A 16,938-nucleotide genomic window follows, 5' to 3' on the forward strand; every position below is an offset into this window, starting at 1 on the left:
AATGATGAGGGTAACGGATGTACAAATGTGCTTTACACAATTGATGTATGTATGGATTGTGATAAGAGTTGTATGAGCCCCTAATAAAATGGTTTGTTTTTTTTAATGTCCCCCCACTGCCCCCAGAAGGAGCCACCTCTGGCACCTGTGCCACAAGGTTCACAGTGGACAGGAGGCTGGAGCCGGAGAACTCAAGACGGCATCTGTATGGCAGCGACCAAGTTCACGACCCTGAAGATCATCTTCTCGATGGTAGACAACGTCCACCCAGGGGCACTCCCAGCATGCTACCGCTGGGCTTGGAATAAAAGGGAAGGAAAGAGGAAAGAAAGAACACACAAGAAATGAGAGGGAGTGGGGAAAGTGCTTCGAAAGAAAGAAGCTTGGAGGTCTCTCTGGGCAGGCGGATCCCACACAAACCGATGGCGGCGGCGGTGACAACTACGTGAAATCAGACGCCTTGTTGACAAAGAGAAAATGAGAGTTCTCACCTTCCAGGCGTGGTGGGAAGAGATGTACGGTCTCGCCTGCTGAGAAAGTCCCTGAGGAAAGAGGTCACTGGAGGGATGTTGGGGTGAGCCCCGTGGCACAGGGCAATGCTTTCCCGACATGTCGCCTGGGGGTGGGGGTGGGGTTTCCAGAGGCCTCCAGGCTGGAGGACATGAATGGTGGGTGTGCGCGCTCGCTCCTCTATTCACAGCTGGCAGGAGAGACGATAGCCCCAGTGTGGCGGTAATATACAGTCTATAATATAGCTACAGGCATTTATTCTAACAAGTGAGCCGTGATCTGCTGTCCAGATTCCTGTCCCCCAGCCCCACGGTGAGGGGATGAGCCTTCTCTATCGTTGGTGACAGCCCGGCACTGGGAGCATTGGTGGAGCTGCTCAATAAAAGGTCAATGCCGGTGACGCACCATGGAAAAGAGATGGGCCACGTGAACCAGCACAAGAGATGTCCAATTCCCCTCCCGGAACCAGCTTCCAGACTGCCAGCAACAGAGCTCTCCCCCACCTAGCAGGACAGTGGAGAGGTGGTCTTGATGCACACAAAGATCCCACATGTTGGGGGTCCCTGAGCAAAAGACACAGTCAGATGAGAGCAGACAGACGTCAACAGTGGCCAGCCATGCGTTCAGAGCAGCTTCTTGTAAAGTACAGATGTTGTGTGTGTTGTCTGGGGGATTCCACAGGGCAGAGCAGAACGGCTCCAGGCCGTGTCCAAGGCTTGCAGTCCTTACAGAGGACGGCTGTCAAATCGGGGGACATCGGGTGAGCTCTCACCACCAAACTCCTGGTTGGCAGCCAATGGCAGCTTACCCACTGCGCCACCAAGGCTCCTTGGCGCTGAATGAAGCAGTAGATAAGCCCACTGCCATCAAGTGGATTCGGACCTGCCATGACCCTACATGGGGTTCCAAGACTGCAAGCCTTCACAGCAGCACACAGGGGGAGCCTGCACCTGTCCATCAAGGAGCAGCTGGTGGGTTTGAACCACCAACCATGCACTTAGTTGTCCAACGCCTTAATTCACAATGCCACTGGGGATCCTTAAAATACAGCTTTTACTCTCAAAAGGTCAGAATGCAAGAGACGCACAGAGCAAAGCAGCTTCAAGGAAGCTGACCCTGGGAGGAGGACCCCTCCCCCACCCCAATCACAATATTCCTAAAAACCAGGAACCTCCACGAGGAAAGGAGTATTGTTACGGCATGGGAAGAAAGCAGGCGACTGTGGAAAGGAACATATAGTGGTTTAAGGAGGGGGGAAAAAAAGCTTTTGAAAACTAAAAATACAACAATCAAAATTAACAGGAATAGATGGGCTGGAGGGTGAAATTGAAGGTAGAACTTTTTAAAGTCCAGAATAGAGATCACCTAGTGGAGCTGATTATAAATTAAAAAAGAAAATCTCTAGACCAGAACGTGGAAGTGCAGCTTGGAAAAGGTCATCAAGGTGCTAGCAAAACAGCCAGTTACAGCATTTTAAGAAACTGGAATTTAAACCATTTTATTAACTTTCAAGAGGAAAACACACACACACACACACACACACACACACACAATGTTCCACTGCTAGACATAAGAATTTCACTTTTTCTTCCTTCCCCCCCCCCAGAAGTAGATGGCCAGGCCCTTCTTCCTAGGCTGTCTTCGGCTGGAAGACCTGCCGAAGCCCACCCGCCGTGAGTGATCCCGCGTCACAGCCACCACTCGGCACGCCACCACCGTCAACAGAGGGGTAAGGAAGGCCTTTCCAGGACATTGTTCGCAGAGAATATTTCCTGCAGCCCCAACAACTTATTTGCAATGATAAGTTTCTCTTGATAAGAAAGAACATGCAGAAATGAGACTGCATCTCGCGACAAGTCAGCAGGAACCAGTTCCCGGAGGGAGATGCCAGGCTTGGTCCATGAGAAAGAGCATGACTCTCAGGAAGAGAGATCAGCACCGTGGCTGCAACCATTGGCCCAGACACGACAACGATTGTGAGGGTGATGCAAGACGAGGCGGCATTTTGATCTGTGGTACATAGATAGGGCTGCTGTCAATCAGAACCATCTCGATAGTACCAGCTCCCACACAGAGGGCCAGGGCTCAGAGCGGCTTTGGACTTCTCATTAGCAAACCAGAAAAGGGCAAGACAATGAAGCAATCCCTTCAAAGTCCAGACAAAATGGATTTTCCAAACCCAAAGCTCTACCTCAATCCAACCACCCAGCAGCTATGAAGATAGAATAAATCCCTCTCAGATACAGGAGCTCCAACATATGCCATTTCTTAGGCAGTAACTGCAAGTTGTGGTCCCCCAAATCGAAGGAGGAGATCAGGAAAAAATTCAAGACTTGGATACATGGAGAGAGAGCCAACACAGAGACCCCACTGGAGGCTATCACATCAAACCTGACTCAGAATGTAAAGGACAGTGTGTGAGAAGGACAGGTCTGGGAAACTACATCTTTACAAGAACAGGCAGCCCACAGACGGGCTAGTGCATTTGGACCGCCAACCCTGCAGGGAGCAGAGCCCACTGCACCACCAGGGATCTTCAACACAAAGAGGAGAGAGAAGGAAATTCTCCGAGATGGTGACGATGGGAGATTCCAGGAGGATGGCTGGGCGCAGGGCCTCCAGACCCAAGTGCAGCGGATCAGAGTGCTCAGTACGAAGCTCTGGGAGAAGACACAGAACCATGAAACCCAGCCACTTTGGCAGTGGCTAGATTGGAAAAGTCTTTACAAAGGCATGGCAATGCTAGAGAGCCCTGGTGGGGCCCTGGATTAAGCACGGGGCTGCTAACTGGCCTTTGATGGTTTGACCTACAGGCAACTCTGAGGGAGAAAGATGAAGCTGTCTGCTCCTATTAAGATCCACAGCCTTGAAGACCCTAGAGAGATCCGCGGTGAGTCTGAATCCACGCCGTGGCAGTGGGCTGGGTTTTAGTTATCATTGGGCTGTACACCCAAAGGTCAAGAGTTTGGACCCACCAGGCACTTCCGAGGGAGCAAAACGTGACTGTCTCCTCCCATAAAGATTTACAGCCCTGGAACCCTGAACAGTTCTACGCTGTCCTACAGGGTCGCTGTCAGTCAAAATTCACTCAGTGGCAGTGGGTTAGGTTTTTTTGACTGGTAATATAAGCACGGCAGGCTGAATGATCAAAATTAAAATGTAATGACTAGGTTGAAAATTATATGAGGTCTTTTTTATAAAGATCAATATGTACAGTTCAACTTAAGATACCCAAAGCAGAAGAGATTGGCAGAATAGGTATGTGCGCTAGGGAGCCAGAAGAGGAGTATGCTGAGATAAGAGATGAATACAGTAAGTGTCCACAGGAGTAAGAGGGAGGCTGTGAAGCAGGGCTGATGGCGTAGGACGCACTGAACAATCACTGTACGGTGAGGAGAAATCTGACCCGCTGGATATTGAAACAGCGCAGCAACTGGGGTTCCAGCTCAGTGTGTGACAACAGGCCAACTGCAGGGCCTACCTTGAAATTCCAAGAAACATGGGCATTTCAAAGCATTCTATTAGCTTTCAGAAGAAAATAAACCCAAAGCGTTAGTCCAAACAAGAGGATTAGAACCCAGAATCCGGGAACCGAGAAGACAGGATCAATGTCATCTGTGTCACCAAATTGTCCGGGTCAAAATGTTGAGTTGGCAAACACCGTGTTACCTTGTTTTTCCCTTTTTGTATTTTCACCACAATACAGGGAGAAAAACCGGGAAGCATGATTAAACACGCGCGTGCGCGGGGCATGCGGGCTTCAGGTGTCTTCCCCGACGCTGAGAGTCAGTGGTTTCAACTCTGTGTGTCTGAAACTCGCATCTCCTGACACCCTCAGGGCCTTGAATGACTGGCACTGTCCTTTCAGAAAAGGCAGCTCTCTCCTCTTCACTATGACTGACACCAAACCAAAACAAACAGCACTCTCACTGCCCCTGAATCAATTCCGACTCACGGCGACCCTGTGAGGCAGGGTAGAACTGCCCCTGTGGGTTTCCCAGACTGTAACTCTTTATGGGAGTAGAAAGCCTCATCTTTCTCTCTCAGAGACGCTGGTGGTTTTGTACTGCCGATCTTGTGGCTAGGAGCCCAACTCATGACCACTATGCCACCAGGGCTCCATTAAGGTAATATCTGTCCAAGAGTTTCCTTGAGGCTAAGAAATGACTGGCTCTGCTCACGCCTCAAGAGGCAGCTGCCAGCACAGGCTCCCTCTCATTCATTTTCTCACCACTTCGGGGAAGGGCCGGCAGAGCAGTGTGCTTCCTGTCTACATGCTAAACAAAAACAGCATGAGCCGGGATGCATGGCATCATTCTGCCAGTCTCCCTCCCAACAAGCCAAGTGCCCCTGCCCCCAGCCCCCCCGAGGATGAATCAGCCCGGCAGTAAATATCGGGTAATGACTGCGCTCCCAGGTTTGTAAATGGGATGAGTCAGAGCACCAGACCTTTAAGATAATTTTATTTTCATTAAACAGCATTTATCAGCCACCAGCAAGCAGGAGGCACTTTCTAAAATACCACAGAGGCAAAACCCCTGCCCGGAAGGCACACACAAGGGTTACCGAGAGCCAATTATACATCTACAATGGAATTATGGCTGGCATTTAGACGCGAAAGAAATAGGAAGCTGCATTAAAGAAAAGAGATGGGGGGGGGGGAAGGAGGAGGAAACCGAATTAAGGTGGGCAAGTCGGGGGCAGTGTGTGTGTGGTGGAGGAGGGCGGCACGTGTCAAGAACAAAATCCACTACTCTCTTTACCTTTAGCAGGTAAGGGAAGTGGGGGGGTGGTGGGGGGGGGCATCTTTAGAGAACAGAGACTTGCTTGTAGGTGTTCATGGCCACATACCTATAGACTGGCCTAGAGCCTGGCTAGCCCACAACATGCTTAAGAAGCACCTGCTGCCTTGAGCTAAGAAGTGAATGGTGTAATCCTCGTCTCTAACAAGGAAGGGCAGCGCAGCCCAAGTGGTCTCTGGACACAGCTCTGCGGCAGAGCCGGCAGCGGGAAACCACTCCTTACCTGCTGCTGTACCGGTACTTGTTGTACCACCTGTGTCGGCACTGCTGCTTGACTAGCCACAGATGTCTGTAAAGTCACCGTGGAACCTGTGTCCGACCCAGTCTCTGATGTCTGCATGATGGCCTCTGAAAGAGATCAGAAGAGAAAGGAAGGGTCAAGCCTTCTCTTGGCACGGTGGTCTTCAATCCATCTGTTCCTGACATCCCAGGCTGACCCCAACATACCCACCCCGCGTGCCGAACACCAAGCCCTGCTGCCTAGTCAACCCCTACCCGCAGAGACTTATGGAGGACAGAGAAGAACTGTCTCGGGGTTCCTGAGGCTGTAAACCTTCACGGATGCAGACTGCCTCAGCATTCTCCTTGGGAGAGGCTGGTGGGTTCGAAGCACCAACCTGGAAGTTAGTAACCCAGTACTTAACCCCTTATGTCACCAGGGTTCCTTGACCCAACAAACTACCAAAGTATCCCTTGCATGGCTATAGTCATGTTGACCACTTTTCAAGACATACAGAAAAGTACTAATCCACGCTGTTGTTTTAAAATCCTCATGCGTACCTCTTAGCTCTTAGCTGGAATTGAAATCTACCTTCTTAGGCCTCATCTCTTACAAACTGTTTCTGACCCATTATAAACTGTGATGGAAAATCATGTCAAGCTAATTCTTAATTCTCAGAATGCAAAGTCTAATTGGATGCAAATCTGTGATGAGCTATCCTTTCTAGACATTTTTATAGGCTGTTAGGATGGCATTATTTCTTAGGTGTCTTTCGACTCTTAAGATCACTATCAAGTGCATTGCTATGGATCGATCCTGACTCCCGGGGACCAGTCCCGAGGCTGTAAATACGTACAGGAGCAGATAGCCTCACCTTCTCCCACAAGTGGCTTTGAAAAGCTGACCTTGAGGTTAGCAAGCCAATGCAACACCACCACCATGAGAGCTCCTTGAAAGTATCGAGCGAGCTATAAACGTATGCATGTACAGAAACATATGGGTATATCCTACCACTCTACCAAGGATCTAGTCTAGTCAATTTCTCTGGCTAGAATATGACGGAGTACCACGATCATAAGATAAAACAAAACACAGCCATTGGGTCACTTCCAACTCAGAGAGTTTCCAAGGCTGTCAATCTCTATGAGAGTAGATAGCCTCATCTTTTTCCTGCAGAGCAACCAGTGGGTTTGAACCGAGGACCTCGAGGTCAGCAGGCCAACCCTTGACCCAAAAGCACCACCGCCCAAGCCCAAATCTTCGTTCCATTATATTCTTACACACAGAGATACCCAGACATCAATTACAGTTGATATTCTCAAAGACAAGTCACCCTTTCACCATAGAAAGGAGTTTCATCAACAAAGACACAAAATGTACTTTTGCTGGCTCACAACACGCTGTATTACCGTGGCAGGGCCTCCCTGGTGCCCTCTCCTTGAACACGGGGCTGCACTGCGCAGCACTTTATCAAACAAGTGAGCTTTCTGGGGCCCGTGGTCGGGACAGCCCCCTGGGCTACTTAAGCAGTCAACAGAGTATATATGAATTTCTTGGCTACTAAGCAGTACCCAGAACCCTCATGTCCCCTTCCTGGGGGGAAACGCAATACACATTAGTCGTCAGAGGACAGCACCGCACCTGGGTCTAACACTGTGAGTGGGCTGGTAAGCAGCCATTTTGTTCTATGGAGATTCTGGAAGAGCACAGTTCTTTTGAGGAAAACATGGACCCATCCCCAGTGTCTGGCCACGGCATTGATGTTTTACCCCGTACTCTTTCTAGTTTACACGGGGTCCTCTGAAGAGAGAACTCTGCCATCTTACAGAGGAGGAAATGGCAACCTGGGGAGTGGGCAGCCTCGCTTTGGGCCAGTGAGAGGACTCGGGGCTGGGCCTTTGCACCGGGGATCTAGGCTGGTTTGTCCTGCCTCACCCTGGGCATGGGCTTTCTTCTAAGTCCGTGAGCATTTTCTTCCTTTGCAGGTCCAAACCCTATGGCAGTGAAATAAACCTTAGCTCGAGCAAAAGGTCATGGGAGAAATGGTCAACTAACAAGGATCCTTCTGTTTCCAGGTTAGTCCCGAGACAAGGTCGATGGGGCAGCATGCTCGTGATGGAGACCGTGGCTGCCAGCCTGTCTACGGAGCAGCCAGCGTTCCGCTCCAGACCATGTAGACTTTGCAGGAGGCCGATCGCAGCCGAGCTCCTCTGATCTTGGGAAAGAAGCTAGGACTCCGGACTTTTGTGCGAAATCTCCTGAACAATCCACGGTAACTCTACTTGTTTTAAATTAACTTTGACCTCCAAAGCACACTAGTAATGTAGACTTGAAGACCTATGCGCGCGCACACACACACACACACACCTGTGCCTCCGGTTGGCAGGTAGGACCCCAACTGGAGCCTGGAGCCTGGCATTAAGACCACATGAGTGAGTGCCTGGGGATGCCAGAAAAACATGCCTACTTAAGACGAGCTGCCAAAGTGCAACTTCTGTCTTGTGGGGCATGCTCTGTTCTCTCAGGTGAGCTGAGGTGACCTTACCAGACTTCGCCCACAGGTTCTGTTTGGCTTATGGGGGTGACCATCTAAAATTCATAATTATACCAATATTAACAAAATCAGAAAACTTTGTTTAAAATGCTTTCCATATTCCATGTTCTCTTGAGAAATCTGAATACTCGGAAGGCTAGCCCCACCGCTGGATGCTTTGATGGCAAAGCATTGAACTCAATGGCGTTTACCCACTCTCCTGCCTGGCCAACGCTGGCCTTTGAGTTTGGGGCTCCCTTCAGGAAAACTTAATCCTCAGGAAAACTCTAGAACTACCTCCAGACTGGAGGTGGACATTTCCTCTTTGGGTTTGGAGACGATGGTGACGACAGTCACAGCGACCCCGGAGCGTGGACCATTTAACCGTGGCTCTCTCTCAGAGCGGGACTCAGAGGGTCACAACCACCCCGGAGCTCTCAAGTAATAATAAGTCTTTCCCAAGAGCACTGTGTCAACTGCTTTAAGAACATTTCTCCTCGAACCCTCAGACGAGCCCTATGGCAGAGTTGTGATCATTCCCACTTGAGAAATGACGAGACAGAGGCACAGGGAGTAAACCGTTTGCCCAAAGCCAGAAAAAGAAGCTGAATTCACACCTCGGTCTGTCTGGCCCTTCGGCCCATGCTGGCTGTCAGCCTGTACGTAGTGTAAAACCTGCCAAAGCTGGAACCTGTGTAAGGCAGAGCCGTACCAGAGAAGGAAACCGTGAAGTTCTCCAGTCACAGCACAAGAGTGACAGGCAAGGGGAGAAATGCACGAGGCTCTGCCAACGGTGGAACCTGAACGAGACCCTGCAAACCAGGGTAGTCCCACCAAGTCCCGGCTCCGAGTGGTTTCCGCATTGGGCTGCAATCAGAAAGGTCAGCAGTTCGAAAACACCAGCCGCTTCCTGGGCGAACGACAGGGCTTTCTACTTTCTACTCCATAGAACAGTTAGTCTCAGAAACTCACAGGGGCAGTTCCACCCTGTCTTCTAGGGTTGCTATGAGTGACATCCACGCACTGGCAGAGAGAGAGAAGGGTGCTAGGGCTTCAAGGGTGGGCTCGAGATTGTTAGCCTGTAGGAGCGAACTCTTTGGGGTGCCATCCTCCAGCATATTTAAATCTGCAACCCCAACAGTGACGGCCTGACACTGGCTCTCCAACATTGAAGTCCTCCAGCCTCTCTCCTGCCTTTCAACTGTGTCCAGTTCAGGCACGTCCTTTTTTGCCGGAGTGTCATAACTGGCTAATTCGGAAGACCTAATGTATCAGCTGATCAACTAGAAGGTTAATGTTTGGGAACTGGCCTCCCTGCCAAATTTGCCTAAGCAGATCATTTCAGTCCACTTCCCTTCCAGGGTTGGCTGGGGGCCCCCACTCCCAGCCCCGCCCCTAGTGATTGGGCATGCGTGAGTGCCAAGCGCTCCAGCCCGTGGTGGATTCTGGGGCCTGGTTCGTGTTGGGCAAGCCATTCGTTCGGCTGGTCTGGTTCTGTCCCGGCCTTCCTTTCGAGGAATATTTGATCAGCCACGTCCACAGCCCCGGTAATCCATTTTGATTAGCTCAATGCACCCCTGCGGCGTGTGGAGGCTGCCGCCCGGATGGGAATAAGTTGCGTATCCTTGCTAGACAGACGCACGCCATTCCTGGCCACTCATCCCTGCCTAATGCGGCCCTCAGGTGTGTCAGGAGCAACAGATGTTTGTGTGACAAAGGATCTTTTTTATTCTGGCTAATTAAGCAGCTGGACACGCCCGCCTATTAACACGCTGAGCTCTGTCCAGCCAGCACAGGCTGAATTATGGGAAGTCTAGGCTAAATAAGCCACCTTTTGAAAGAAAGCTAATTAACCCCTCAGAGAAGGGAAAAGGATATTGGGGAGGGGAAGGGGATAATAAAACAACCCACCCAACTGCTGAATGTGACAAGATTAGCATTTCTTCAACCTGATGGGGCAAAGTCTAGCGGAGCCCACGTGTTCGGAAGGGGCGAGCATACTGCCCGCTCCTCCAGCATCCGGCGTCTTTGTGGAACTTCCTGGAGATCATTTAACCCGCTCAGATTCCCAGTGGGCACCCTCCTGCCATGCACGACGGACATGCCCAACTAAATGCCTTAACTGTCTGGCTGAAGCAATTGCTCATCGGGCAGAACCATACCCATGCGCACTGCACGCTTTGAGAGGAGGTGGCAGCCGCCACATTGTCACCGGGCCCTTCCCTGACATAGTGTGTGCTCCCAAACAGCTGGGTTTCCCAAGTTTGGGTGGCCCATAGTGACCTGGAGGAGCCCTGCTGGCGCAGTGGTCATGCACTGGGCTGCGACCTGCAGGTCAGCAGTTCCAAACCACCAGCCTTTCCTCGGGAGAAAGGCGGGGCTTTCATCTCCTGAAGGGTTACAGTCTTGAAAAGCCACAGGGGCGGGCAGTTCTCCCCGTTCCAACAGGGTCGCTAGGACTTGATGGCAGTGGGTTTGGTTTGGGTTTGGCAGCACCCGACGGCACTACTTTCTGCAGGGAGGGCTGGGGGTAGGTTTTAACTCTGCACAGAACATAAAAGCCCCCCAAAACAAGCTCACTGTCACTGAGTTGATGCCGACTCACAGCAACCCTGTGCCATAGGGCACGGCAGGGTAGACCGGCCCCTGTGGGTTTCTGCAACTGTAATGCGTTGTGAGAGTAGAAAGCTCCAGCATTCTCCCTTGGAGAGGCGGGCAGTTTCGACGGCTGACCTTGCTGCTAGCAGCCGAAGGTTTAATCACGATGGCAGGCACCAGGGCTCCTCTAAGGACCTGTCTCTGGCCTTCTTTGGGGTTTAACATGCCCAGACCAAAGAACAACTTCCAAATCCCGCTTGAACCCACCCAGTCCAAATTATCCTGAGGGTCAGTTGGCTGGCGGTTAGAATAACCACATCTACTAACGGAGCTCTGCTTGAGTGAACTGGAAGCTTGGGGTCCGCTAGGACGATAGGAGCGGCACTTACGCAGCAGGAAGAGAATGACAATTGTCCGCGATGGAAAATGAATCTTCATAAAACACAGACTAGGAACTTTCACTCTCGCGGGCTTTCCCCAGGGGCATGCCCAAAGCACATGACCGGCGCGCTACGGCACAGAAACAAGCCTTGACTGCCTGTGCTCTGGCTGGAGGCAGGATTGCAGAACACATCTGTGGAAGTAGTACCAGCCCACAGCACCCGCCACACTCATTAAAATTACACAGCCCCAATGGGCAGTTCTCGTTGGGAAAAACAACAAAACGACACAAAAAGCCAAGACTTACTCTCCTGAACATAAAACTCAACTCATTTCCATCGAGTCTGTGCCGACTCATAGCGACCCTATAAGACAGGGTAGAACTGGCCCTGCGGGTTTCTGAGACGGTAACTGTTCCCGGGAGTAGAAAGCCCCTTTCTCCTGGGGAGTGATGTTGGTTTCAAAATGGTGACTCTGTGCTTGCAGCCCAAAGTGTGACCGCTGCACCATCAGGGAATTTTACATCTTTCTGATGCTTTTTGGGGGGATGATTTTTTTAATTATTATTATTACTAAGGTGCTTTAAATTTCTTCTAGTAAATCTGTAGACAGGAAGTAACTTTCAATGAAGACTGTGTGATATAAAATATTGGGTTGTATCAGAATATTGGGTTGAAATAACTTGATGCATGTGCTTAAAATAATCTTGGTTTTGTTTTGTTTTGAGAAAGTCTGGCGAAAGCGCATTGCAGTGACTAGTTCAGTTACAAATAGAAAGTACTGCACGTGACCCAGGAGCCCTGGTGGCATAGTGAGCTATGCACTGAACTGCTAGCCATAAGGTCAGCAGTTCCAACCCGCCTGGCCTGGGAAACGCACAGGGGCAGTTCTACTCTGTTCCACGGGGCCCCTCCGAGGTGGAATGGACTCCACGGAGGTGACTTTCGTCTACGTATGACCCGGCTCTTTCTATCCCACACCGAGTCCAAATGGAAGAAACCGTGAAGCTATCACCCCAAGTCCAACGCCAAGCCTGCCTGATCTAAAGCGCGGCTCTGTGTCTTCGTCGTGAACTGCGGCGCTTGATCAGATCAGTGCGTGCAGGGAATGGAGGCAGAGACAGAGAACATTCCTGCTTTTCCTATAGGATAAAAGCCCGGCCGTGTACGGAAAACAATCTTTTGTGCCAGGTGGATCTGCAGGAAAAAGACAGGATGATGGCAGTATAGACTGCCACCTTCCTGGGAAGAGTGATAGCAGAGAGGAGGACCGCCGATGACTAACCAGCTTGCTGGGGCACACACAGGTTGCCTGGGCAACTCCTCCCCCCTTTCCAGACAAAGGTTTTGTCTTAACAAGTTCTTCCCTTGACTCAGAAGAGATCATGAAAAACTGCTTCTTGGGAGAGAAAAATAAACTCTCATGCTCATACTGGATTTGGTTTGGGGGCTCTGGAGGCCCAGTGGTTATGCGCTGGCCGCTCACAATAGGTCAGCAGCTGTGTGACACCAATAACCACTCACTCTGGGGGACCAAGACTGGACTTCCTACTCTCCTCAAGGGGACAGTCACAGGAACTCACAGAGGCAGTTCTAGCCAGTCCTAAAGGGATACTATAAGTTGGAAATGATGGGATGGCAGTGAGTTGGTTGTTGTGTGTGTGTGTTTAGTCAGCAGAAGTGATTACATATCCACAAAAATGCATTAAATGCGTAACTTCAGCTGACTGCAGGGATGATAGAAGAATTATTGTGCTGTCCTGTCTCCAAAAGCTACCCGGAGAAGTTGCCATCGGGCAGTGGCGGGTGGGGGTGGGGAGGGTGGATTCCTGAGAGGAGAATAAAGCTCCTGCTGGCCTGGATGAATTCCCATTCTTGGAGGGACAGGTCAACTGCTGGATGCCAGGTGATGAGTGGCCAGAAGCAAAGAGGGAAATCCAGACCTACAGACCAGTGGACACTGTTCGGATCCTAACACGACACGTGCCTTCCACAACGAGTGGCCCCACGTATGCAGAGGAAAACCGTTCCCTCCGGAGTTCACGCCTGGGACCTTTCTGAAGCCGCTCACCGGGCCGGTCTTCTGAGGCACCCATGAGATGATTTGAACGCCCAACCTTTCTGCTGGTAGGTGAGCGCTTAATCGTCTGCGCCACCTGGGTTGCCATATGTCAGCCTAGACTCAATAGCAACTGCCCCCACCAACTGTCCACACTGAAAGGAGGGACTGAGCTGAAATGATAACAACGATTGTTAACAAGTCTAACAGGCAACGCTATGGCTTCACCTACTCCTCGATGCAGTGAGAGCCCTGGTGGCATGGTGGGCCAACTGTTGGGCTGCAAACCACAAGGAACGAACTACAGGCTCAGAAACCCACTGGGTCCAAATTGACTCGATGGCAGTGAGTGGAGAATGGCAGGCACCTTGTGGATGGGGACACTTAATGATAACTGTGTAAAGAACGGAGAGAGATAAGAAACAGTGAACGTCTGTTACAGACCTATCGCTGCCATCGTTATGACCCACAATAAAATAATAGCTCCCATCTGTTGAACATATGCATGCAAGAGATGATTGGCAGGTATCTCAGCCTTGCTAACAGCCCCTGGAAGGAGGTATTCCCATTCTATAGGAGAGGAAAGTGTGGCTTCCAGAGAGGACAGAATGCTTTGCTCCTTAAAAGCAAGGATGGTGAGGTTTCATCTCAGGCGCTTTGGCCATGCCGTCAGGAGGGACCAGTCCCTGAAGGTCACTGCACTAGGTAGAGGGTCAGCAAAAAAGGGGAAGACCGACACGGCGGCCACACCCATGGCTGCTGTAGGACCGGGCAGTGTTTCTGCCTGGTATACATGGCCTGCCAAGATGGCACTGCAGAGCAACCAGAGTCACTAGTACGGGATCGAGGCAGACGCAAGCCCCGGTCGGGCTCCACCAAGGGTACGCTTCAGCGCCCTGGTCCGCAGCGGAGCCCTGGGAGCCAAACCCACGCCCAATCCGGGAGGTCCACACGGGAACCCACGGTGCACACGCTGCTGCTGGTACGCCTCATGTACCTGACAGGACCTCACCCTGCTCCTTTCGGAGGTCAGCAAAGCAACCTCTATTATGCCAGCAGGGGGTGGAGGTGGGGAGGGTGGAGGGGGGGCAGCGTCTCTTAGTTAATAGATGTCTGCACCCAGCGGTTGACAAAGTATTTTCTAGGTGAAAAGGGACATCAATGAGTAGCTCCATGTGCTAAAGAGCTGAAGCCGATCCTGTGAGAACAGAAAGGGTCCAGCCGGCTGCTGGATCAGCAACGACACAGGCAAACGCAAGGAAGTCCACTTCGGTGTCCTGTGTGATACCTTACGAGGCGGCACGACTCAAAGGGAACAGGGAGGCAGTGCTGCCCCACGGGGGAGAACTGATTTCCTCTGGATCTTCCAGGAAGCAAAGGCAAGGAAGAAAACGCCTCGTTTTCTTCACACCCGGAAGATGCTCCTATCCACATAGCCCTTCTTTCTCTCTTCCTCCCTTGCTACCTTTCTTTCTCCACCCCCACCTCCCCTCCTCTCTACCCATCAATCAATCTATCATCTTTTTCACAAGGCCTTTTGCCGCTACTAGCTCTTCAAATAGCAGGCTCAAGGAGATCTGCATCTGATGAAGAAATTAATGCTCGATAACAACACCGCTAAGACTGGAAACAATATATCCCACTTGAGATGCTCAGAATCTTAAACTGCGCGCTCCTTACTGCTGTTTCTGGTTCAATATCGCATTCATGCGAGTGGGTGGAATCTAGACACAATCTAACACAAACACACACACACACACACACACACACACATATTCTTGCTGTAAAACACACTACTACTAACCAAAAATTTTCCCAGTGGCTTTCATCCTAAAAAGGCACACGTGTGCACTTGCAAACAGTTAAGTGCTTGGCTGCTAACAGAAAGGCTGGTCATGAAACCCACTCAGAGGTCCTGCGTGAGAAAGACCTGGTGTTCTGCTCCCACGAAGACCCTAGGGTGTAGTTCGACTCTGTCCCAGGGGGGTTGGAATCAACTCAACAACACCCAACAAACAAGACTCTTGTGATAAAGACTTAGCCAAAGGAGGGGATTAAGAACAGATGGGAAAACTCAGGCCCACTCAGTAAACTCCCAGACCTGACAAGGTCCTTTCCCTGTAAAAGCCCGCGTGTTCGAAATACGTTAAGTACACCGAGTTGAAAATATTGTTCCTCTGATGCTTATTTGGGGGGGATTGGTGGTGTGCTGTGTGCACCACTGTCCTTCCAACGTGGGTCTCAGGCATTTAATGCACTCCAGTTCCAAATGTTTACTTAGGGACTCCTTCCTTTAGTAGAGCCAGCTGTTCCTCCTAAAGTGGAATATCTCGGGCTAACTCACCCATTTACTGAATACCCCATGTGAGGTTCTTAATCTGTTTAAGATTAACTATAAACTCTTTATGATGGGAAGCAATTGTCTACACGGAATATTTAACCAAACGTGGAATTCCACGTAAGGCATTTTTATTTTCCTTCATGTTCTTTTTGCACGTGGGTGGTCTGTCCCTGAGTGTGTGTGTGTGTGTGTGTGTGTGAGTGTGTGTGTGTGTGTGTGTGTATGTATGTATGTATGTGTGTGTGTGTATTGGGGGGGGGGGTTAACCCCGATGGAGTACTACACACTGAGGAAAGGTCCCCAGCAGGCTCTGCATGTTGGTTCAAGAGCATTCTCCATTCTGAGGCCTTGGTATCAGCTTCTGTCCTGTCATGGAATTCAGATGGTCTTTCCCCAAGTTAGGAACAACTTTTTAATCCACGTATTCCATGAGCTTTGCTTGGATTTTAGACTCACTGTACTATTACATTAGGGGCCCTGGTGTAACAGTAGTTAAGTGTTGGGCTGCAAACTCCAAGGCGAGCAGTTTGAAACTACCAGACGCTCCTCAGGAGAAAGATGAGGTTTTCTACTCCCACAGAGAGTGACAGTCTGGGAAACCCACAGGGGCAGCTCTACCCTGTCCTGTAGGGTGGCTGTGCATCGGCCTCAACTAGATGACCATGAGTACTGTTTCATTCCACTTGAAATTCACTTTTGTTCTTCAAATCTCTTTCCCTTTGCCTCTCAAGACATCAACTTCTTCTTCCTCCTCCTCTCCCTCTTCTCTTCCTCCTGGTCCTCCTCCTACTCTGTGTTCTCTTCCAACATGGCAGGCATGTCCTCAGTCCTTCGTTCCTTCAGAGTCTCGCAGCTTCCCTTCGGACCCAAAGAGAGTTGAGTTTGACAAGTGCTGCGGCTGCTGCTCGCAATACTGGGTTTTGAAGGCTGAGGAGTTTGTTACCGGAGCATGAAAAATTCCCGAAAAGCTCACTGTAGCTTATCCCCTGCCCTCCTCCTGAAACACAGTTCTGCAGAGCACGTTCCTCCATCGCCTACCCTCAGGACACACCCCACCGTCCAAAGGACAGTGTCAAAGCCCAGCTGAAGTTTCACCATTCCCAGGGAACTTCCTGCCAGGAACTGCAGTGGCGCGCTGGGGGAGACAAACAGGTGGTCTCTGCTCTCAATAAATTAAACATCGACTGAGGCCTGGTGCAGCTGTGGTTCAAGCACCCAGCTACCATCTTCAGGACAGCAGTTCGAATCCAGCGCCCACTCTGCTGGAGACCGATGTGGAAGCCTGCTTCCGTGACGACTAGCAGTCTTGGAAGCCCTGTGGGGCAACATGGCCCCCTCCCGGAGGGGCCCTGTGAGGTGGCATGGACTTGCTGCCGTAGTGGGTTGGGTTTGGGTTTACTGGCATCATCAGGCAAAGTATGGATCTTGGGACTAGGTGGTCTTGGCCTTTCATCTGTAAGTTGCTTAAAGTAAGAGCCAGCCTTCTTTTCTGCCC

General features: G+C 50.8%; 1 protein-coding gene across 2 annotated transcripts in view; it reads right to left on the minus strand.

Annotated features, from left to right (window-relative positions):
• RFX3 (regulatory factor X3) overlaps positions 1–16,938 on the minus strand; it is a 176,905-nt gene that overhangs the window by 140,826 nt on the left and 19,141 nt on the right. For both annotated transcript variants that reach the window (XR_006680000.1, XM_004714454.2), the window contains exon 2: positions 5,536–5,660. Coding sequence is in view for 1 of the 2 variants with exons in the window: in XM_004714454.2 (XP_004714511.2) it covers positions 5,536–5,660 (125 nt within the window). In the remaining variant the exon portion in view is untranslated. The remainder of the gene's footprint in view (positions 1–5,535; positions 5,661–16,938) is intronic.

Source organism: Echinops telfairi, unplaced genomic scaffold (genome assembly GCF_000313985.2).
Source record: "Echinops telfairi isolate 266 unplaced genomic scaffold, ASM31398v2 ScPeMD7_25;HRSCAF=90, whole genome shotgun sequence".
NCBI classification, from domain to species: domain Eukaryota; kingdom Metazoa; phylum Chordata; class Mammalia; order Afrosoricida; family Tenrecidae; genus Echinops; species Echinops telfairi.